Source organism: Schistocerca americana, chromosome 3, assembly GCF_021461395.2.
Source record: "Schistocerca americana isolate TAMUIC-IGC-003095 chromosome 3, iqSchAmer2.1, whole genome shotgun sequence".
Classification (NCBI taxonomy): Eukaryota; Metazoa; Arthropoda; class Insecta; order Orthoptera; family Acrididae; genus Schistocerca; species Schistocerca americana.
This window is the reverse complement of record NC_060121.1, coordinates 828,892,211-828,916,100: the sequence shown is the minus strand read 5'-3', so window position 1 is coordinate 828,916,100 and position 23,890 is coordinate 828,892,211. Positions and strand designations below refer to the sequence as shown.

Below are 23,890 nucleotides of genomic sequence, written 5' to 3'. Positions count from 1 at the left end.
TCGAGTAGATGTACATGTACGGGTATGGGGACAAACTCATGAACCAATGGACCCTGCATTTCAGCAGGGTCTGCTCAAGCTGGTGGAGGCTCTGTATTGGTGTGGGGTGTATGCAGTTGGAGTGATATGGGAACCCTGATAGATCTAGATATGACTCTGACAGGTTACACATATATAAGCATCCTGTCTGATCACCTGCATCCGTTGTGTTTTTTCTGATGGGCTTGGGCAATTTCAGCACGACAATGTGACATCCCACACATCCAGAATTGCTACGGAGTTACTCCAGGAACAGTCTTCTGAATTTAAACACATCTGCTGGCCACCAAACACCCCAGACATGAACGTTGTTGAGCACGTCTGGGATACCTTGCAACATGCTGTTCAGAAGAGATTTTCACCCCGTTACACTCATACAGATTTATGGATAGCCCTGCAGGATTCATGGTTTCAGTTCCCTCCAGCACTACTTCAAACATTGGTCAAGTTCATGGCACATCATGTGACACTTCTACATGCTCAAGGGGGCACTACATGATATTAGGCAGGTGTATCAGTTTCTTTGTCTCTTCAGTTTATTTAATTGGTAATTTGAGTTAGATTTTATACATTCACTGTCTCTTTTTGTCATTTATTTTCTTTGTTATATATTGTAAGATCTGTATATATGTTCAGATACCATTTAATTTCTCTGTTTTGTCATATTTTCTTTATGCCTTAGTACACATAAAATGTGCACAACATCTTTCAAACACTACTACTAGAGTCCTAGGTCATGTTAAATAAGAAGTTGTGAAACATGTACCAAAAAGGGATATCTGCCACATAGTGTGTTGACTGCAGAAAATTATAAAGTTTTTACAGTACCCAAGAAATATTCCAGTAATGGTGCCAGATTTATATTTGCAACTGCATCTGCATCTATACTCTGCAAACCGCTAGGAAGTGCATGGAAAAGGCGGATCCAAGTGAACCAGTTATTAGGACTTTTTCTCATATCATTCACATATGGAACATGGTAAGAAAGGCTGTATGAATGCTTCTGTGTGCACTGCAATTACTCTAATCTTGTCATCACAATCCTCATGTAGTGATAAGTAATCAGGGAGTTGTAGTATATTCATACAATCATCATTTGAACCCAGTTTTTGAAATTTTGTAAGTAGCCTTTTTCAGAATAGTTTACGTCTATATTCAACAGTCTGCCATTTCAGTCCCTTCGGCATCTCTGTGACACTTGCCCATAATTCAGACAAACTTGTGACCATTTTTGCTGCCCTTCTCTGTATATGTTAATATCCCCTGCTAGTCCTCTTTTGTACAGGTCCCACACAGTTGAGCAATATTCTACGATGGATTGCACAAGTCATTTGTAAGTCAATCTCATTTCTAGATTGATTGCATTTTCTTAGACTTCTGCCAATAAACTGAAGTCTACCACCTGCCTTACTCATGATTGAGCCTACATCATTATTCCACTTCATATCCCTACAAAATGTTGCACCCAGGTATTTATATGAGTTGACTGATTCCAGTAGCGATTCAGTGATATTATAATAATACGGTACTTCTTTTTTTTGTTTTGCGAAGTGCACAGTTTTACTGTTGTGACAGTGCCATGACATTTAACAGTGCTGCCATGACAGTACGCGCAAACGGCGATAGAGGCGCTCCGCAACTCGGCTGAGCGCGGGAGCGCCACCTAGCTACGAACGGCGCCGGCCGCTTGTCACGGCACGGCAGTCGAATAAGAGATACTGAGTTGTTATCATGTAACCAGCTATTGTTTCTAAGTGAGTGTATTTGAATACCCACGCAATTATTGGTGATTAAAGGTTATAACACTTTTTGGCGACGAGGTCGGATATTTTCACTGCGTTGTGAATTTGTGTGTTTGCGACGGGGCAGACATGGAACAGCTTATGCAAGTGCTCATTGAACAACAAACACAGCTGACAGCTGCTATTCAGGCACAAAAAACACAGTTGACGGCTGCTATTCAGGCGTTGTCAACGTCGCTTACTCATTGTCTGTCTTCCTCTTCTCCGCCTCCATTCCCTCCCTACGACGAGGCCGCTGAAGACTGGGAGGATTATGAGAAGTGTTTGCGGCAACACTTCTCGGTTTTCGGCATTGTCGACACTCCTATGTGTAAGTCATTATTTCTATCTTGGATTTCCCCACGGATCTATCAGCTGCTATCTCAGTTAGCCCCTCTGCAGGAACCTGCCTCTCTGTCCTTCCAAGAAATGTGTGACTTATTGTCTAACTATTACCGAAAAAACACCCACGTCATTGTCACCCATGTGGCATTCTACTGGTGTCCAGCCCCATCAGTCTTACCGGGCTTGGGCGGCGGAACTACACCGTCTGAGTAGGAAATGTCAGTTTGTCACGGACACTCATCATGAGTCTTATGCTGATTCAATAGTTAGGGATGCTATTCTATGGCTTGCTCCTGATAAAGAAGTTTGGCAATGTGCCCTACAAATGCCAAACCCGTCGTTGTCAGAAGTTCTAAGCATCGCTGAATCCTTTGAAGTGTCTCACGCTGCTGGCACACAAATAGACACGTGGTGTGATGTAGGTGCTGTACAGACAACTTTTGACACGGACAATTTGCCTGTTTCACAGGAGAATGAAGATGTGGCAGCAGTTCACTCGCATAAACAACGTCGCGTTGGGCCGCAACGCTCGCAGCGAAAACAGCAACCACAGAAGCAGGTTCGTTCCACACTTCCTTCTTGTCCATGTTGTTTCGTACAGCATGACAGGGCCGCATGTCCAAAATGTTGGGCCACATGTAATTCATGTAGGAAAAAAGGCCACATGGCTTCTGTGTGTCAGTCCCCTAAAGTTCCTGTCGACAAGAACGAGGCATCGAACATGGATGTTAACTGTGTGCTTTCTCAAACAAATAAGTTGTTTGTTACTGTTCGTGTTCTGGATAAAGACATTCGCATGCAAGTGGACACTGGCTCTGCAGTGACTCTCATTAATTCTTGCACATATTTGGAGTTGGGGTCCCCTCCCTTGTCTCCAGTTACGCGAAATCTGAGAACTTATAATAAACAGAAAATTCCTATCATTGGCCAGTTTGATGCTTCCACTGCCTACAAGTCTGTTGTTAGGCCCCTCACATTTTATGTGGTGGATCATGCGGGCACTGAAAACCTGTTCAGTTATAACATCTTGGATTGTCGGGTGTTCTGCCGGATATCAGCGTCGTACTTGCACGATATTTCGGTCACAAAGCTCGTGACCTTCATCAGGTGTGACCTGAGACTGCTCCTCGAGTGGACCTGGTCCAGTATTTATGCCTATGGCCTTCCCCCTCCACCAACGGCTGCAGGCGCTTCCTCTGTGGTCCGCGCCTATTCCTTGCGACCTGCTGGAGCATTGCGTTGTTCGGTTATGATGCTTTCCAGTTGTTCGGGTTCTCCATTGATGATGATGTGCACCTCATATCTGAGGATATTCCATATCAACAGCTGGATGGATTGTGTTCTGAATTTTCGTCCGTGTTCTCTGCTGGTCTGGGTCGTGCCAAGGATTTTGAAGCCCACATTACTCTTAAACCTACAGCTCACCCTAAGTTTTTCTGGGCACGCCCTATTCCGGTGGCGTTGCGTGCACCTGTCAAGGCTGAGATAGACAGGTTAACAGCTTCAGGGATTCTCCTTCCTGTTACCTCCAGCGGATGGGCATTGCCAATCGTGGTGGTTTCTAAACCAAACGGGAGTCTGCGATTGTGTAGTGATTTTAAAGCCACTGTCAACGCTCAGAACCTCATTGACACTTATCCTCTTCCCCGTCCTGAGGAGTTATTTACCAAGCTCACTGGGGGCCAATTCTTTTCCAAACTTAACTTATCGGAGGCGTACCATCAGTTGCCATTGGATGCTTCTTCCAAGGAATTTCTCATCAACAACACTCCTTGTGGGTTGTATCAGTACCAGCGGTTACCATTGGCATCGCTAGCGCGTCGGCCATTTTTCAGCGGTTTTTGGAACAGCTCACGGCTTCCGTTCCCAGCTGCATAAACTATCTGGATGATATTGTTGTCACGGGGGCCTCCACTGAGGAGCACCTTCGCAATTTGCGTTTTCTGTTCCGGGTTTTGCATTCGGCTGGGTTGAGGTGCAATCTGGACAAGTCACAGTTCTTCCAACCCTCCATTGTGTATCTTGGTTTCCACTTGTCCCGTGAGGGTATACATCCTCTACGTCAGCACGTTGCGGCCATTAACACTCTACCCCGGCCGTCTATGGTAAAAGAACTTCAGGCGTTTCTAGGCAAGATTGCTTATTATCACAAATTCATTCGATCCGCGGCGGCGGTAGCTCATCCTCTGCATCAGCTGTTACGCAAAAACGTCCCTTTCTGTTGGTCCGATGAGTGTGAGCAGGCTTTTGTCCGCCTGAAGGCTCATTTGCAGTTGGCGCCTTGTCTTGCCACATTCCGTCCGGGTCAGCACTTGGTTCTGGCGACTGACGCGTCACAGTATGGCCTAGGGGCTGTTCTCACCCATCGGTATGAGGATGGGTTGGAATGACCCATCGCCTATGCTTCCAAGACTCTCAACGATGCGCAACGGCATTACTCTCAAATCGAAAAAGAGACGCTCGCTATCATTTATTCTCTAAAAAAGATCAGCGTTTTTTTGTATGGTTCTAAGTTTCACCTCATCACCAACCACAAGCCACTGGTCTCTCTGTTCAGCCCATCGGCATCACTTCCGGATAAGGCAGCTCACCGCCTGCAGCGTTGGGCCTTATACTTGTCTCGTTTTCACTATGAGATTCACTATCGCCCCATGGCCCAGCACGTCAACGCTGACGCATTGTCGCGATTACCGATGGGCTCCGACCCGGTTTTCGATCGTGATTAACTACTCTGTTTCCACACTGATGAGGAAGAACATTGTGAGGTCGAGGGTTTTCCACTTACAGGTTCGCAGGTCATGTCGGCTACTGCGCAGGACCCGGTCCTGTGTCAGGTGATCAGTTTTGTTCAACGGGGTTGGCCGGACAGGACCAAGGGCCGGGCATCGGATCCCCTTCGCAACTACCATGCCTTGTGCCTTCGTCTGTCTGTTTGTGACGGTGTTGTTCTTCTGGCCACGGATGGTGCATCTCCAAGGGTCGTGGTGCCAGCCTCTCTTCACAAAGATGTTCTCAAACTGTTGCATGAAGGCCACTGGAGTATTTCTCGGACTAAGTCCCTGGCCCGCAGGCAGGGTTATTGGCCCGGTATTGATTCGGGCATCGCCCACATGGTTGCTGCGTGTGGTCAGTGTGCTCAACAACTGGCTGCACCTCGTACAATGCCCTCTCCGTGGCCTGATCCGGCGCAGCCATGGGAATGGGTACACGCTGACTTTGCCGACCCCTTCCTTGGTACTTATTGGCTACTGTTGATTGACGCCTTCTCGAAGTTTCTGTTTGTTGTTCGATATCCATCGCCCACCACTGCAGCGACGATGCTGACTTTGTCCAAAATCTTTGCGCTAGAAGGTCTTCCATCTACAATCGTCACGGACAATGGCCCTCAATTCTCTTCACAGGCCTTCCGTGATTTTTGTACTGGACAAGGGATTCATCATGTTACAGCACTGCCCTTCCATCCGCAATTGAACGGGGAGGTCGAGCGCCTTGTCCGCACTTTCAAAAGCCAGATGAAAAAATTCCTTAGTGATTTTTCCACAGATGATGCTCTGGTGCAATTTCTGAGTTCGTATCGCTTCACGCCTCTGGGTGATCGCAGCCCTGCTGAACCCTTGCATGGCCGCCAACTGCGCACTCTACTGCACCTGCTTCACCCTGTCAGGCCTTGTGCTGTGTCCCCTAGTGCGGGAAAATACTCGGTGGTCGCCGACGTGTGGGCACGAGGGTATGGATCTCGCCCTAAATGGATTCCAGGGGTGGTCAAGGCTCTTTGTGGCCGCCGGCTTTGTGAAATACGTATGGACGACGGCATGGTTGTTCGCCATTACGACCAGCTGCGCCCACGAGTGGTGGCCACGCCGGGGCCAGCGCCCCTTCCTTCGCCTCCACCAGCCTGAGAAGCCAGTCCTGTTGCTGCTGCCGATCTACCGTATGTGTTGATGCAGCCGACGTCGCTACCGCTTCCGAGTATGCCAGAACTGGCCCCAGTCGTGACGCCGCCTTCTCCGGGACCCATCTTGCTAGAGCACACCCCCAGGTCCACGACACCTATGGATGTTTTCCCCCATCATCTCGTCCAGGAGGCACGTTCCACGCGCAAGCTTCCGTCCTGGCCATTTTCGACCATACTCTCGTGTTTCTCCGCGGGATCTTCTCGGGGCTTCCCAAGAGGCCATGGATGTCTCCGCACTGTCCATGTCTCCAAGGAAGTGAGTGTTTTTTCTTCAAGGGGGGAAAAGTGTTGTGACAGTGCCACGACATTTAACAGTGCCGCCACGACAGTACGTGCAACGACGATAGAGGCGCTCCGCAACTCGGCTGAGAGCGGGGGTGCCACCTAGCTACGAACGGCGCTGGCCGCATGTCACGGCACGGCTGTCGAATAAGAGATACTGAGTTGTTATCATGTAACCAGCTATTGTTTCTAAGTGAGTGTGTTTGAATATCCACGCAATTACTGGTGATTAAAGGTTATAACATTTACATTTTTGAAAATTTAAAGCAAATTGCCAATATTTGCAGTACTTTTAAATTTCATCAAGATCTAACAGAATTTTTGTACAGCTTCTTTCAGACAATACTTCATTATAGATGACTGCACCATATGCAGAACATCTGAGGTTGCTGTTAATATTTGTCAACAATGTCATTAATAAACAACATGAACAGCAAGGGTCCCAGTGCTGATGACTCTCCATCAGAGATGACATACTGTGTACTGCCTACTAAGAAATCTTCAATCCTGTAAAAAATTTCACTTGATAACTACATGATCATAATTTTGATAGTAAGTGTAGATGTGGTACTGAGTCAAATGCTTTTTAGAAATTGAGAAATAGTGCATCTATCTGATTGCCTAGACCCATGGCTTTCAGTATGTCAAGTAAGATAAGTGTGAATTGGGTTTCATATGATCTTTGTTTTTGAAATCCGTGCTGACTGACTTGGAGAAGGTCATTTTATTGAAGGTATTTCATTATGTTTGAACTCAAAATATGTTCTAAAACAGTACAACAAATGGATGTATTACTTCTGCTACACTTCTTGCAGACAGATGTGACCTGTGCTTTCTTCTGACTACTATGGATATTTTTGTATGGGGGATCTATGACAGATGACTGAAGTGGGCAATTTTGAGTGAATCAGTCCCAGTATTGACTGATGAGAGGGTGATATAACAACTCTAATATCTCTAAACATGACCAAAATTTGGGAACTATTTTCCAGGAAACCTTGAGATATTTGCCTGTTGGTAGTAATGTGCCACACAGGGAGATGCAGGATGACAGCAGGCATGATTGTTATGAGAAAACTGGTAGCTTTTGTGGATGGTATGATGAGAGTTGGCAGAAATGAAGGATGAGAGGAAAATACTGCTGGTAAGGTTCTTAGTCAAAAATTTCGGTCAGTTAATATGATGATATGTGACCTTTTCTTTTAACTAGATGTGTAGAATCTGAAAGACTTGATTAATTATTATTGAATTTAATTTATTTTATTAAAATTATTGCTATTGTGGGATGGATTGTATCTCATTATATAGTTAATTTGAAATACAGTTTTCAAATTCAGTTTATGAAACTAACTCACATTTCCATCTAATATTTTCTCTGTCAGTTGTGTTAATATATTTAGGTGTTGTATTAACCTCCAGTGAATTCATGGTAATTACAGAAGTCTGTTTTTATTGAAAGCTTATTTGACTTATTATTGCAGTGGACATACCTATAAGATATGCTAGCTATATTGTATAGAAGTGCAAGATATAGACATACATGGAAAGCCAAAAACTTGTTTACATGCCATACCTATGCTATGATTATGATGTCATATGAGAAAATTGCAAGTTGGTTTTCATATGATCTATGTTTTTGAAATCCATGATAGTTGACTTGGAGGAGGTCATTCTTTTGAAGGTACCTCATTATGTTTGAACTCAAAATATGTTCTATGATTCTACAACAAACTGGAAAGATACTACTACCTGTTAACAGCCATACAAAGAGAGGCAGAAACTGTTTGCTTCAGTAATTATGGGACTTCCAACTCCAACAAATTCAATATAAAGATGCCTGCTATCTGCAAGATGATAATGCTTGAAAAGTAACATTCTGTAATCAGTAATCAGTTATAGGGGTGGTGCATTCAAAGCCACACTAGTTCCACATGTCTTAATTTTTGTGTAATTATGGTGTTGTTTCACTGTTATCATTGATTTTATATAGCAAGCAGTGTATACGAAGATTTTACAGTATGTTTTTTGTATTTGTTAATTTAGATTTTCCTTTCCTTGTAGATTTCATGAGAGGGGCAACAGCAACCAAAACCAATTATAATTTCAAATATAATTATGATTGGGACTGATTGACAAACATTATAATGAATTAGCTGTTAGCAACTCATGTGGTTCTGTTCATAATTTTTTAAGTGTTAAGTGCATACTGTTAGATGTTACTAGAAATGTAGAACATGCTCATATTTGGAGAAATGTTGGAAAGAATTAGCAGAGGCATTACTGTTGAATTGCTGTAGAGATTTGCAGAAAGCAATCAGTTTCAAAAAGCCTTAAAACTTGTGTTCATCTGCTTCTGCCAGCTCAGTCAGGTTGTGTTTTTCATTCCAGTCCTCCTGAAATCTCTCTCTCTCTCTCTTTCTCTCTGAGCCACCATGCAATTCTCAATTCTGTGTGTTTTTATTTTACATATGAAGTAGACTGTGAATACAGCATCTTAAATTAACACAGTAATAGAAACCACATAAACTGTTTTTTTTTAATCAGAATGCATTTATGAATGTAAGCTTTAGAGAAAAGCATAACATATGAAATTAGAAGCAGACCAATAATTTAGACAATATAAATAATGTTAAATTCACCTTGAGAGAACACTGTTGTCAATGGACTTCGAAAAGGCATTTGCGTTCAGTGGTGACAAGGAAGGACTGCAGTCCTTTGGTGTTGTAGCAGCTGGAAAATTTATTGAAAGCCCATAATTACTAATCATACATTTAATTGTAAGTAGAGACTAATATGTTAAGACTTACTCCAAAAGACATATTATAACATCAATGTTGTATGTTCATTAAATACATTTCTTTTGCTTTCCATGATGAGATCACAGTATTTCAAGGATATTGAAATTTTCAAAGGTTGATGTATCATTATGTTATGCATAGATAAATTATGAATTACTTCTTGTCTGTGAACCAGTCTAATGTTTTCAAAAAGTTGCCATTAAATGAGAATCACTTTAAACCTTTTGAGGGTGATTAGTCTCTGGTCTGTTGTCATATTTCCAAGATGGTCAAAAGACAGAAACATTGTATCAAACATATTGTTGCAGATTTCACAAGTTAGCAGTTATTGGAAAGGTAGAAAAACTTGTAGTATCATAACAGATTGTTACATTGCGGGGTATTCAGCCAGCCAATCACAATCATGAATTTCAATGATTTAAAAGTAATTTGAGTGACTAACACAGTTACATGTGGATATATTCCTCCTTTCATTTACACAGTAAAATTAATTCAAAATGAAAGTTTTTTTTTTTAAAAAAAACAGTACTGTAAAGTTGTAGATGTATGGGAGTTGCCAGAAGAACATCTGTGAATGCACAGTGAAATGCAGCATTATTCTGTGGTGAGGAGTGCATGGACAATCTGCTTTACTCTTTGATTTTTAGTAGTATTCTTTGTATTGACTTAGATTTTTCAGTTGATTGGTGTTCAAGCTTTAGGAAATAGAAAGTTATTGCCTGACTACTACACTGTATCTCTTTAACAGATGGAGATAAGCTGTAGTTGGCTAAAGATGGAATACAAAGACTGAAAGAAGTGAAGATATTCACTAAATTTGGCTGATTTGTTGAATGACAGACAGGTGCATAAACTTGACTGAAATTGTCATCAAGCTTTTAGACAATATCTGTTCTGAGAAGTAACAACTTGGGAAAAAATGGACTACTTTGCACCAAGACTGCAGCTCAACTAGTGTGAGGACAGAGTAGGTGAGACAAACAAAGGAAAGGGGTGGAGAAGAAAGGACTGGAGAGAAGAGAAGGAGAAGAGAAGATGATGTATGGGAGGGAAGGGAGACAATGGATGAGGATAAGAAGAACAAGGTAAGAGAAAAGGAATGCAGAACTAGATAACCTGTCCTGATGCGGGCAGGGAAGTTTTTGTAACAATCCAAGTGGTGGAATTGGTTAGAAAAGGGGGAGAAAGATAGCAAAGAGGAAAGGGGACTGCAGAGAGAACAGTGCAGGTGTACATTATTGAAGTGAAGATAAAGGCATGGAAAAAAGAGTTGAGGTGGCTATGGGAAGGGCTGGCAGAGATCATGGCCAGATAAGACATGGGATCAGAGGACATGCTGTAAGGGAAATTCCAATCCATGCGGAATTGAGAGGAGCTGATATTGGGAAGGTGGGTGGGGGGGTGTCCTGTTGGCATGAGTTACAAGGCAGTCACTGAAGTCAAGTGTGTTATGCTCTGCCACAGGGGAATAAACTTTTCTCTTGGTCACAGTTTGGCAGTGGCCATTCATATTGGTGGATGATTAGTCAGTGTCATACCTGGATTAAAGTCTTTTCACACATTTATGTGGGCATGATCTCCAACCAGCTGTCCACTTAAATGTATGATTACTACCAAACTGTGTCCAAGAGCAAACCTGACCACTCAGTGATGGTGGCAGAGCATAGAACTGAGCACAACATACTTCACAAACAGTACCATGTGGATCCTCACACCACAGTCTATCCAAACAATCTCTTCTCTGAACTGCATACATGGGAATTATTATTACAAGACATCTTCTGATCCCACACTATCCTGGCCTCACTTCTACAGTTCCTGTCCATCAATGACCTTCACTCCTGTCTCTATGCCTCCCACATTTAACCATTAGTCTACAAAATACTACGTGATCTAACTCTTTCTCCAGTCTTATTAGAAACTGAAATACATCATACTGATGCACCTCAATAATATGTATTCTATAGTTCATGGTGAACTGGCTTTTTTCTTTTTGGACCATCCTCAGACATTTCTCCATGCTGTTCCCTAAGCCTTTTAATTCACTACACCACATTGTGTACCAAATTCAGCTTCCCTTCTCCACCATCCCTTTCCACCCCTCCAAACCTCTCTTTCCCTCTCTTCCTCCTTGTTCATCTCATCCACTCCACCCAGCACAGCCCTTCATGCCATTTGGGCTGCTATGATAAGCCAGTGTACCTGTTTGTGAATATGTGTGTGAGTTTTTTATTGGTCTGTTAACTCTGATGAAGGACACCACCAGAAAGTTCAGTGAAAATGTAAACCATGTTTATGTGTCTTTTGATTGCTCACCACCTCAAATACAGTATATTATCAAAAATAGAAAATGTTACACTATAATCGTCTTGATTGAATGCTACCAGTCTGACACTCCAATATTTCCACGACTGTTGTTTGAAATTTAATCTTTATACAACCTTATTCTCAGTTCAGGAAAGAGTTATTCCAACAGATGAAGAAAAGTATGGGCAATGGCTATTGGGTGCACCTGATGTTAATGGAAATTTTCAGAGGTAGATTGCAACACCATGCTCAGAGGGCATACATGTGCAATGTACTGCCATCTTTCAGACTTCAAGAAAGGCAGAATCTTTGGCATGAAGATTCAGGAGCATCATACTAACCGACTGCACACACTACTGGTTGTTGTTCAATGACTATAGAATGAGAGGTGACTAGATGGACCACAAGAGCAGTGTCCTTCCAGAAGGACTACACCACAAGAAGATTGTATGACTGTTCAACTGGCTCTGATGAATAGAGGACTGCCAACAGTTGAAATCCAGGCAGATATTAGGGACAGTGCTGTGATGAACTGCTGGGAACAGATTATAGAAGCTGGATTAGTATATGGAGCTGGCAAGTGTCATTTATTGCTGACACCTTACCACAGACAACAGAGATTTGCATGGTGTGGAGCCAGAATTAATTGGCACATTGAGTGGAATTCAGCAATGAATCATGCATCTGTTTGTAACAGTCAGATTGATGTCAATGCTGTGGTGAGACATCACAGGCAGTAATGATTCTAACCTTTTAAACAGATGCCTACAAGATATGTGACTATGAACACCACACATTATTCTAACTACTTTCTTTTGAGCAGTGAATACCTTTTGCCTAAGTGTTGAGTTGCCCCAGAATATTATTCCGTGTGACATCAGAGAGTGGAAGTATGCAAAGTATGTTAGCATACTAATTTCTACACTCTCAAAATTGGCAATTATTCTGATTGCAAAAGTTGCTGAACCTAGTTGCTTTAGGAGATCCAAAATATGAATTTTCCAATTAAGATTCTCATCTATATGTACACCCAAAAACTTAGTATGCTCTACCCTGGCTACTGATTTCTTTTGATGTGTTATGTTTATTGAAGGAATTATACTTTTTGCAGCAAAAAATTGGATGTACTGTGTTTTTTCAAAGTTCAGAGCAAGCTCAGTCACAGAAAACCAATTAATAATTTTTCCAAAGACCTTATTTGTATCATTTTCTATTGGACTTTCTTTTACTGGATTAATAATTATGCTTGTATTATCAGCAAACAGTGTCAGTTCAGCATCTTGTTTCACATAAGAAGGGAGGTCATTCACATATATCAAGAACAAGAGGGGACCCATGATCGAACCTTGTGGAACACCTAATGTAATTTCACCCCAGTTAGATGAAGTGGCAAACTCCTTTGAATCGCTTGAAGCATATAAAGAGACTTTTTTCTTCCTGTTCTGTAGATATGACTTAAACCACTCATATGCTGTTCCATTTATACCATAGAATTGTAATTTCTCGAACATAATCTCATGGTTCACACAATCAAATGCTTTGTTAAGTCACAGAATATTCCTACTGGTGACATTTTACTATTTAAAGACTTCATTATGTGGACAGTGAAATTGTGTATTGCTGTCTCAGTAGAACAGCATTTCTGAAATCCGAACTGTGATTTACTAAGTATCCGATTACTGTTGAGATGGCTAACCGCTCTTGAGTACATTACTTTTTCAAAGATTTTTGAAAATGCTATAAGCAATCTTTGGTTTCCTCCTTTTTGTAGAGATGCCTGACAATGGCATATTTTAATCTGTCTGGAAAAATACCCGGAGTCAGTGATGCATTACATATGTGACTCAAAACATTTATTTTTCAAAGACTTAATAATTTTCCTTATTTCACAAGAGGATGTTAGATGAAACTTAATCTGACTAACGTTTTTCAAAACTGACTCTTCCATGTACTGCCTGGCCTTTTCTTCTGAACTATTCTCACCAATTTTTTCTCCTACACTTAAGAAGTGATTGTTAAATACATTGGCTACCTGTGTACAGTTGGTTAAGATGGTATCATTCTCTTTAACAGTAATACTACCTACCCCAGTGGTTACGTTTCCTGTCTCCCTTCTAACAACATTCCATATTGATTTGATTAAATCATGGGGGACTGGAATGCAGTTGTAGGGAGTGGAGTAGAAGAAAAGGTAACAAGAGAATATGGGCTTGGGGCAAGGAATGAGAGAGGAGAAAGACTACTTGAGTTCTGTAATAAATTTCAGCTAGTAATAGCAGATACTCTGGTCAAGAATCACAAGAGGAGGAGGTATACTTGGAAAAGGCCTGGTGATATGGGAAGATTTCAGTTAGAGAACATGATGGTCAGACAGAGATTCCGAATCAGTTACTAGATCGTAAGGCATACTCAGGAGTGGATATAGACTCAGATCACAATGTAGTAGTGATGAAGAGTAGGCTGAAATGTAAGAAGTCAGGAAGAATCAATATACAAAGAAGTGGGATATGGAAGTACTAAGGAAGACGAGATATGCTTGAAGTTCTCTAAGGCTATAGATACATCAATAAGGAATAGCTCAGTAGGCAGTGCAATTGAAGAGGAATGGACTTCCATATAAAGGGCAATTACAGAAGTTGGAAAGAAAAACATAAGTACAAAGAAGGTAACTGAAAAGAAACCATAGCTAAGAGAAGAAAAACTTCAGCTGATCGATGAAAGGAATAAGTACAAAACTGTTCCGGGAAACTCAGGAATACAAAAATACAAGTTGCTGAGGAATGAAATAAATAGGAAGTGCAGGGAAGCTAAGATGAAAAGGCTGCATGAAAAATGTGAAGCCATCAAAAAAGAAATGATTGTTGGAAGGACAGACTTAGCATATACGTTAGTCAAAACAACCTTTGGTGACATTAAAAGCAAGGGTGGTAACATTAAGAGTGCAATGGGAATTCCACTGCTAAATGCAGAGGAGAAAGTGGATAGGGGGAAAGAATACATCGAAAGACTCTGTGAGGGGAAGATTTGTCTGATGTGATAGAGGAGGGAACAAGAGTCAATTTAGAAGAGATAGGGGATCCAGTATTAGAATCAGAATTTAAAAGAGCTTTGGAGGACTTACGGTCAAATAAGGCAGAAGGGATAGACAACATTCCATCAGAATTTCTAAAATCATTGGTGGAAGTGGCAACAAAATGACTATTCACATTGGTGTGTAGAATGTATGAGTCTGGCAACATACCATCTGACTTTTGGAAAATATCATCCACACGACTCCAAAGAGTGAAAGAGAAGGCAAATGCGAGAATTATCGCACAATTGGCTTAACAGCTCATGCATCTAAGTTGATGACAAGAATAATATACAGAAGAATAGAAAAGAAAACTGAGGATGTACTAGATGATGATCAGTTTGGCCTCAGAAAATGTAAAGGCATGAGTGAGGCAATTCTGACGTTGTGGGTGATAATGGAAGCAAGACTGAAGAAAAATTAAGACCCATTCATAGGATCTGTCAATCTGGAAAAAGCATTTGACATGGTACAATGGTGCAAGATGTTGGAAATTCTGAGAAAAATAGAGTTAAGCTATAGAGAGAGACGGATAATCTACAGTATGTACAAGAGCCAAGAGGGAATAATAACAGTGGACCACTAAGAATGATGTGCTCGGATTAAAAAGGGTGTAAGACAAGGATGTAGCCTTTTGCCCCTACGGTTCAATCTGTACATCAAAGAAGCAATGATGAAAATAAAAGAAAGGTTCAGGAGTGGAATTAAAAGGATATCAATGATTTGATTCACTGATGACATGCTGTCCTGTGTGAAAGTGAAGAAGAATTACATGATCTGCTGAATGGAATGAACAATCTAACGAGTACAGAATATGGATTGAGAGTAAATCTGAGAAGGACAAAAGTAATGAGAAATAGCAGAAATGAGAACAGTGAGAAGCTTAACATCAGCACTGATGTCACAAAATAGGTGAAGTTAAGGAATTCTGCAACCTAGGCAGTAAAATAACCAATGATGGAGAGAGCGAGGAGGACATCAAAAGCAGACTAGCAGTGGCAAAAAGGTCATTCCTGGCAAAGAGAAGTCTACTAGTGTCAAACATTTGAGGAAGAAATTTCTGAAAATTTATGTTTGGTGTACAGCATTGTATGGTAGTGAAACAATGACTGTGGGAAAACCAGAACAGAAGAAAATTGAAGCATTTAAGATGTGGTGCTACAGATGGATGTTGAAAATTAGGTGGACTGACAAGGTAAGGAATGAGGAGGTTCTGTGCAGAATCAGAGAGGAAAGGAATACATGGAAAACACTGATAAGGACGAGGGACATGATGACAGGACATCTGTTAAAACATGAGGGAATGACTTCAATGGTACTAGAGGGAGCTGTAGAGGGCAAAAATTGTAGAGGAAGACAGAGATTGGAATACATCCAGTAAGTTATTGAGGATGTAGGGTGCAAGTGGTACTCTGAGATGAAGAGGTTAGCACAGGAAAGGAATTTATGGTGGGCTGCATCAAACCAGTCAGAAGACTGATGACCCAAAACAACTCTCAGGCATGTCTAATATCTGGGCAGTTCCCCATGCAATGCATGTTTGCACATGACTGCTCGACTCCTTCTGCAATGTAGTGACCACATCTTTGACAGACATCAGATCATCTGCTTTCCTCTCTGCCACACCACACTTTAAAAGAACCTGTCTTTTCAAATTTTGTTAAATTTTCTCCAGATCCTTATTAGACATCAGACAAATGTCTTTTTTCTTATCCTTGAGTGACTAGAACTTCTGCAGGACTACTGGTGCACAGTCACTGTTCTGTAAAAGAGCTTAAGCAACAGTACACGATACTTCACGACTTCATTGAGACTGTCATGTTGGATCTCGGATGCAAATTGAGGACAGCTGTATAATGCAAAATTGTTGGAGTGCATTTTCTGATGATTACAGCACCATCTATTGGTCAAATTTTCATTAATTTTTTTTCTTTTTGAGTTCTATGATGTTTCCGTGACACTAATTGTTCCATAAAAACCTACTTATAGAGTTTAAAGGATCAGTACTAAATGAAGAGCATGGAAGTATTAGGTTGGTGCATAAGTTAGTAGTGTTTTTGTCTTGTATGTTAGTATTCTGGTTGCTATTGGTTTATTTATTGATTGTCACTTTTTATTTGTAGTTCACTGTTGCTATCTGAGTTTACATATTGTCATTTTATCATTTGGAGATTGTGAGTGGAGTTGTGGTTGCTAGGAAATGGAGTGCCAAGTGGAGAAGTCAGAATAATTCTAACATAGTCTTCTGTTTTGAGTTCAATAGAAGGGTGACAGCTGCAGAGGCAGCCAGAAATATTTATGCCATATATTGAGTTAATGCCACTGGACAGAGCAGGGCAAGAAAATGGTTTTCTCATTTTAGGGAGGATTGTTGTGACATTAGTGACTCTCCATGTTCAGGAAGACATTTGGGGTTTCATGAAGATCATTTAAATGCATTAATCCACAATGATCCACATCTGCGTATGTGCATACTGATGGATGTGATGAACTGTTATCATTCCATGATTGTGCAACATTTGCTTGTAGTGGGGAAGGTTCAAAAATTGGGTGTATGGGTAACGTATGCTCTGGCCAAAATCACAAAAAGCAGTGGGTGGCCATTTGAGCATCTCTGCTAGCTCATCGTCAATTGTCTCATAAAAAACACCAACCATTCCTATCCTATGTCATCAATGTGACAAGAAATGATGTCTTTATTCTGACATAAGGAAAGAAAGGAACGGCTGAGCCCAAACAAAGCAGCAACTCCTTGTACAAAGACCTGCACATATCCACAAAAGATAATATTATGCATCTGATGGAACAACAACAGTGTGCTGTATTACGAATTGCTTCTCCAAGGTGTAACCATCACTGCTAACATTTATTGTCAACAGCTGAGATATATTGCAGATGCAATGCAAGAGTGACCAGGACTGTGTGAAGTGATGCTACTGCACAATAATGCCAGCCCACGTTCTGCTAGAGTGACAAAAAAAACACTATACCAGAGTTGGGTTTGGAAGCTATTCCTCGTGCACCTTATTCATCTGATCTTGCATCCTCAGATTTTCACCTTTTCTGCTCTGTATCAAACAGCCTTGAAGGAACTTCCTTTTTGGATACAAGTGCGCTCTGTACATGGCTTGAAGAGTTCTTCACCTCAAAACGACATGATTTCTGCAGTCATTGAATCAAAAAGTTACCCCATCCTTGGCAACTGTTGTAAATAGTGAAGGAGACTATATTATTCATGACAGAAGTCTCTGTTATGTTTATTACATTTACAGAAAAATGCTACAAACTTATGCATCAACCTAATATACTGCAGTCCATTGTATGTCACTTCCATAGGATCTATTAAGACAATTTTAGACCAGTTTCATGACACACAGAGGAATTTAAACATTTGTTCTTTCTGCGCTCCGTAAGTGAATGGAACTGATAGAAACCCTAATATGAGGTACAATGGTAAGTCCCTTTACCATGTACATCGCAGCTGTTTGCAGTGTCCCTTATGCTATCCTACAGTGTACAGTATATGGTGTTTGATGGCAAACAACATGTACATCATATGTACACCGCAACTTACAACTGTGTTTTGATTTTTTTAACCCTCAGACAGGCATGCTGTTTTTCATAACATGAGTGGGTGCATGGTGTACTTTGTTTATGTTACCACAGTTAACAAGTAAGAGCAAAATCACAGTTTAATCTTAATTTTATTAAACAATGACTAAATAAATTTATATGAAATGAGCTAAATCACTGTTTAGTTACAATAACTAAACTTTCATAACAAAAAATAAAATAAACTTTCATTGTATCAATCTGTTGCTGCGGACAAGTGTTACCTGACAGCAATGACTCTCTCAAATCATTAAACTCCATTAAGCAGGGTAGTTGCATTGTATCCCAACCATCTGCTTATTTGATTATTAATTATTTTGTAGACAAAAGCTTCATTGTGGGATTGTGCTGCTAGCTCATAATCTGGATCATTTCCTTGCATGGATTGTCAATTTTTTTCTCACCCAACTCGCTGTTTATTTTATTTTACTGTTACTCACTTGGATGTATGACAACACAGTTTATCACCATGTTAGCGGAAGTAATAATGAAGGAATAGGTATGGGCTGATAGCTGTAAAACAACAATGGAGCAGTACAAGACAATGTTAATTGTTCTTCTGCTTGTGTTTCTACAAAAGTGCACCTACTTGAAAGTTAAATATGTGTATTATAAAATTACGAAATTTCATAGACTATGTCAGTTACACAGGTACATATAAAAATGCTTATAATGTTAAATGGCATGTGTGTAAATGGCTTGCCATAGTTAGTATCACTGTTTCATTTGGCCAAATGATGATAATACTATCAGAACTAGTCACTCGTTAAAATCACACTACAGCTTTCTAGCAGTCATTTTGTACTTCTTCAGTTAATATTACTATGATGAGTGAATGTAGGACGGTATTGCTACTTACAGTATTGTTTGATTGGATGGATGGTTCTTTATTGGACTCTTTTTTATCATACAGCACAAATCGTGTAATTGATGTTGGAGGATTGATAATGTTGGCAGTGACCATACACAACATAGTACCAGTTCAGAACTACATAGTCCAGATGCCAACATAAAGTAATGCTTAATATCTAGTGGTAAGACCTTTTTCATGTATGTAGTCCTCCTCCTACTAGCTATAATATGTGCTATCATACTGCTGCCGATATCATCTGGTTATCCAGTAAGCTTTTTCCAGTCTCCAAAGTGTTGAAGCTGCTGATGAGGTGAAGATAACAATCTGAAGAGTTCCAACATCTTTTAAATAATTTACTTATTTTGGCTTTGTTTTGCCATTAATTTAATTATCTGATATGTTACTATTAATATTGCTACGACAACTGCTACTCTTAACTGCTCTGATTACTTCTGGGTTTCTGGCAAATACTGTTGAAGTTTAACATTAATTACTTCCTTGCCATATCAGTGCAGAGAAGCAATAACAAAAAGATAGCCTAAATCATTTTCAACCATGTTGCAGCATGGTTTCATGTATGAAAATTGTTCAATGAAACATTATCTTCATATGATCACATTGTTACGAACAGATGATAATGCAGTTAATATTATACAAAATGAGCTAAATGAAAATTAAATTTTGCAGAAAAAATTTTTGTGACCATAAATTTTGTACTCAGTGAGCTGATGAAAAAATATTGTAAATAATTTTAACATACTAACAGTAGACAAAAAGCAAGAGGCTTAGAATTTCTGCATATTCAAAACAAAATTTAAAATATATGATATTAGTCACTTCTAGAATTTATTTGACTGTCTAGATTCAAGAACTGTAAACTCCTGCATTAAAAAACACTAGTAAATGAATGACAACTACAGAAACACTGAGGAATCAGCAACTTTTTTCCCAAAGTAAAGACTTTCCTGCTAATTTTATTATGTTTTTTTTTTTTTTTCACTGTGTATGACAGTTCAGTGATAGTTAATCGTTAATACAGGGTATTAAATTAGTTTCAGAAAGGTGCTAAGTTTTGAATTTTAACCTTGAATTGGTCCACACTCCAGAAGTACCTTTTTCAAAGTGTAATCTACAGAATATTACAAGAATAACTGGGCCATTGAATTAATATGTCTGGTGTTCCTACTTGTTGGCCTTTTTTGGAATTGTATGTAATTGTGATGTATCTTCTTCCTACTTAACATTTTTTTTTAGAAAAATTATTATGTTAACACTTATGCAACAGTAAATATAAAAGTTTTGAAAGTAAAAACTGTTCAACAGAAGCTTGTGAGCAATTAAGTTAATTCATTTTAGCAGCACTTAAAAAGCTTCATCTTGTAGGTGAAAGTCTACTAAAGATTGGGGGGCAAGGCTTTACCTAGTCTTTATCTGCCTGTGACAGTATTTCATGTTCAAAGATATTACTATAAACATTAGGGTAATCAAATCAAAACAATTTTTTTTTCAGAATTCTATTAAGCTAAACATGCATTTGTTACTGTACCAGCCAACCAAACTTATCATTCAAATGTTCTGAAGTTGGAAGATCTAGTAAAGAAGTGAGTAGCATTCAGTCTTGGATGCATCTAAGCAGATTATAAGCTTGCACTGCTTACTGCACATTATTGTTAAAGAAAATTTATTTTCACTCTCGTAGTAAAATTACGTGCTAGTTCCAGGGTATCTATTAAAAGAATTGGGTATAGTCTGAACTAAATTATTCTGAGAAAATGGTCAATTGTGCCAAAATTTAATGGATGGTTAATCAGTGCTAAAATTAGAATTCTGGATTTCTAGCTAGGAAGCAGCAATATCTTAATAATTACTATTTATAAAAAGGTGTGTGAATTAAAGATATGGGACTACAGATATGTGCAAGATACAGTGTAAATGATTACAAGCATTTTCTATCAGTTTTGGAAAACAAGTACAACACAAATGTTTCATGATGCATTGGCTTATTATTGACCAGTAACTTTAGCTCAATTTTTTGCATTTTTTTACTGCTATAAGCAAGTGTTGTATGACTGCATCATTTTCATGAAGCTAGTACATGGCTCAAGTACATGATACCAGATAAATGAGTAGGATTATGATGTATAATACTAACCACTATGGTTTATCAGTGTTTAGAAAACAAGTGGCTAAATTCATTGAGGGAGTTAGCAATCTATATCATCCTCAGACAGTAACTTAACTACATTAGTTTGCATTTGCAGCAGTGTCCATGCCCTTATGAGGAGTGATAACTGGGGCACAGAAAGACTTGTCATTTACTGCATAAATATCTGTTTAAGTCAGATCTCAATAATATTACAATAGATATGTGAGTGAAGGGATGCTGAGCTAGTGACATCTTGGAAGTACATTTGTGAGACAACCTTTACTAAGCTAATCAGGAACACAAATAACATAAAAGACAGCTCATAAAAATTTGTTATCAGTACTGCCAAAAGTGCAGGAATCTATGGATAAATATATTTCCATACCTAAGACATAAACTATGTCAGTGTTATGATACCAATGCACACAACAGATAGTTATGGCCAGCAATAACAACTAATAGTAAAACCAATACAAAATTCACGAATTTTAAAAGACGTATATAGTTCTTTTTCTGTTTTTGATATCTTCCCTCATAAGACTTATTTTAGAGGGAATACACATTTCTGAAATAATAAAACTATTAGATAGAGAAATCATTTAGTACCAAGACAAGTTATGGAACAATGTAGGTAGGAAAAGACTTTTCCACTCATGTGACAGAATGTTGATTATAAATATGTTCAGTGCAATACTTCATGCAAGTGAAATCTCGTAAGAGAAATAAAATGAGAAATCTTTTTGAAGTGTCAGCTGCTACAGCCATACAATTTTTGTATTGGTAGTGATGATATTGCCTGGAAACAAACATGACCTTTCATCGTCACTGAGTTAAATGTTGGGTTGACAACATGTATAAAATTCACAATTAGATACCACAGAAGTAAGCAGTTGTAAATCCTGTATGCAGAAAGAAGCACTGTACTCAAGAAAAGGAATGCATATCAAATTTTAGTTTAGTAACTTTAATACTTTTGGCATTATGTGAACAAAGTCATGAAGGTTGTTATGAATATCACACTGATGTTCTTAGCATGATTGTATTATAACTAGAATGCCTTCTTCTAACAGGCCTGTGCCATCTGGCACAACTCAGAAGTTCGAAACACGGTGCTTCTTTGCATCTGATTTTTATTTTTCTCACATACACTAAGCATTTTCAGAGGTGACAACTTCAGTAGGTATTAGAAAAAAATCTTAAAGTGGATTAGGTACTGAAGGCCAAAATTTTGAATTTGTTTCTCAAACTTTTACCAATCCTACACGAATAACAATATATGGTGAATTACTAAGACTCTAAAATAATTTTGTTGTTGGAGTTTTCAAGGGTTTTTTTACTTAGTTTAATTTTGTTTGGTGGAGTACTCTTTGGTAACAAACAAAAGTTAATGTAAATAAAAGCATTAAAGAAAGAATGTCTACTCAAGGAATTAATTTCTTCTGATGACTGGTATTCAGTCACTTATTATGCATTTGCTTTTAATAGTGAATTTTATGTTGGTGTATATGAACTCATTAAGCAAGAGGCAAAAATGTTTAAAGAACCTCTGTTGTTACTTGGATGGAATGCATTAGATTTTTGAATGAATGTATGTTCATGATTTAGCATGTGTTGAGACATATTTTTGACCATGGTTCAGACGCAAATGGAACTGCGAACTTAGAAAATTAATAAAAGGTCTATTCAATGAAAAAAATAATTGTGTTTTTGATTGGGAAAAACATTTTGTATTGTGAAAATAACTCCACTTACATTGACAGGTATGTGGAGTAGCTATGTAGGATATTAAAGATACTGAGTCCGTATCAACATTGCTTCCTTCCACGGTGATTGTGGGTGTTCCTGGAACCAAAAACTCCTGTTCAACCAGTCCCAATAGTTAAAATGAATTGTATTGTTGTGTTGTAAAAACAGGAATATTCTGTTTGTGTGTTATGTTAATGAAAGTTTCAGTCAATAGAAAATTTCATATCTAAACCAGTGCTTGTTACTTAACATCAATCAGTCAACATTTTCAACAATTGTGTGTCCAGATAATCTATTGTTATTACTTTCAGTGTTTTTACTTTAACTGCTTCATGCATGTGTTTGAAAGAACATCAAGCACCTTTGTACTCTGTATGTTGTCCGTATACAGTCTACCTCTCAATTTTATCTTAATATAGTAAGAATATAATTTACTCTACGGACATTATAAATCAATAAAAAATTGTCACCAGGATCTGAAACCCCAGCCTCATAGTGCTTTTTAATTCTGTAGGAGAATTTCACTTAATACTGTAGGTCAATTGATTATAATACATTATTTTTATCATCTGCATGAAGCACTACTTATGTTTGACTGGAATTTTGGGTAGTTGTTATTTACAACATGTAATGACTCCAGAAGTTTTACTATTTGGCAAAACAACTGCAGATTAAATAAACTGTTTGGGACAAATAAGTATTCATGAGGCAATGATGCTTCTATGTCAGCTCTCCTAATCAGCTTCTGTCTCTAACAAATGGTAGGTCTCATGCATTAGACTAAAATTCAGCATCTAAAATTATAACTATTTTGTTTAGCTGATTAAGGATTGTGTCTGCATATAATTAATCCAAACAGAGCAGAAGAAGCATTTGTGCTAAGTGCATCCCATCATGCAATTAACTGAGTAGTGAAGATGAAGATTCTTACACAGGTGCCATTCATATGACAGAAA

General features: G+C 39.1%; 1 protein-coding gene across 1 annotated transcript in view; it reads right to left on the bottom strand.

Annotated features, from left to right (window-relative positions):
• The window catches only part of LOC124605202 (kazrin), a 1,111,833-nt gene that overhangs the window by 125,171 nt on the left and 962,772 nt on the right, over positions 1-23,890 (bottom strand). The window contains exons 11-12 of the mRNA XM_047136736.1: positions 22,941-23,030; positions 9,042-9,132 (exon numbers count right to left, since the gene is read on the bottom strand). Of these exons, the coding sequence (XP_046992692.1) occupies positions 9,042-9,132; positions 22,941-23,030 (181 nt within the window). The remainder of the gene's footprint in view (positions 1-9,041; positions 9,133-22,940; positions 23,031-23,890) is intronic.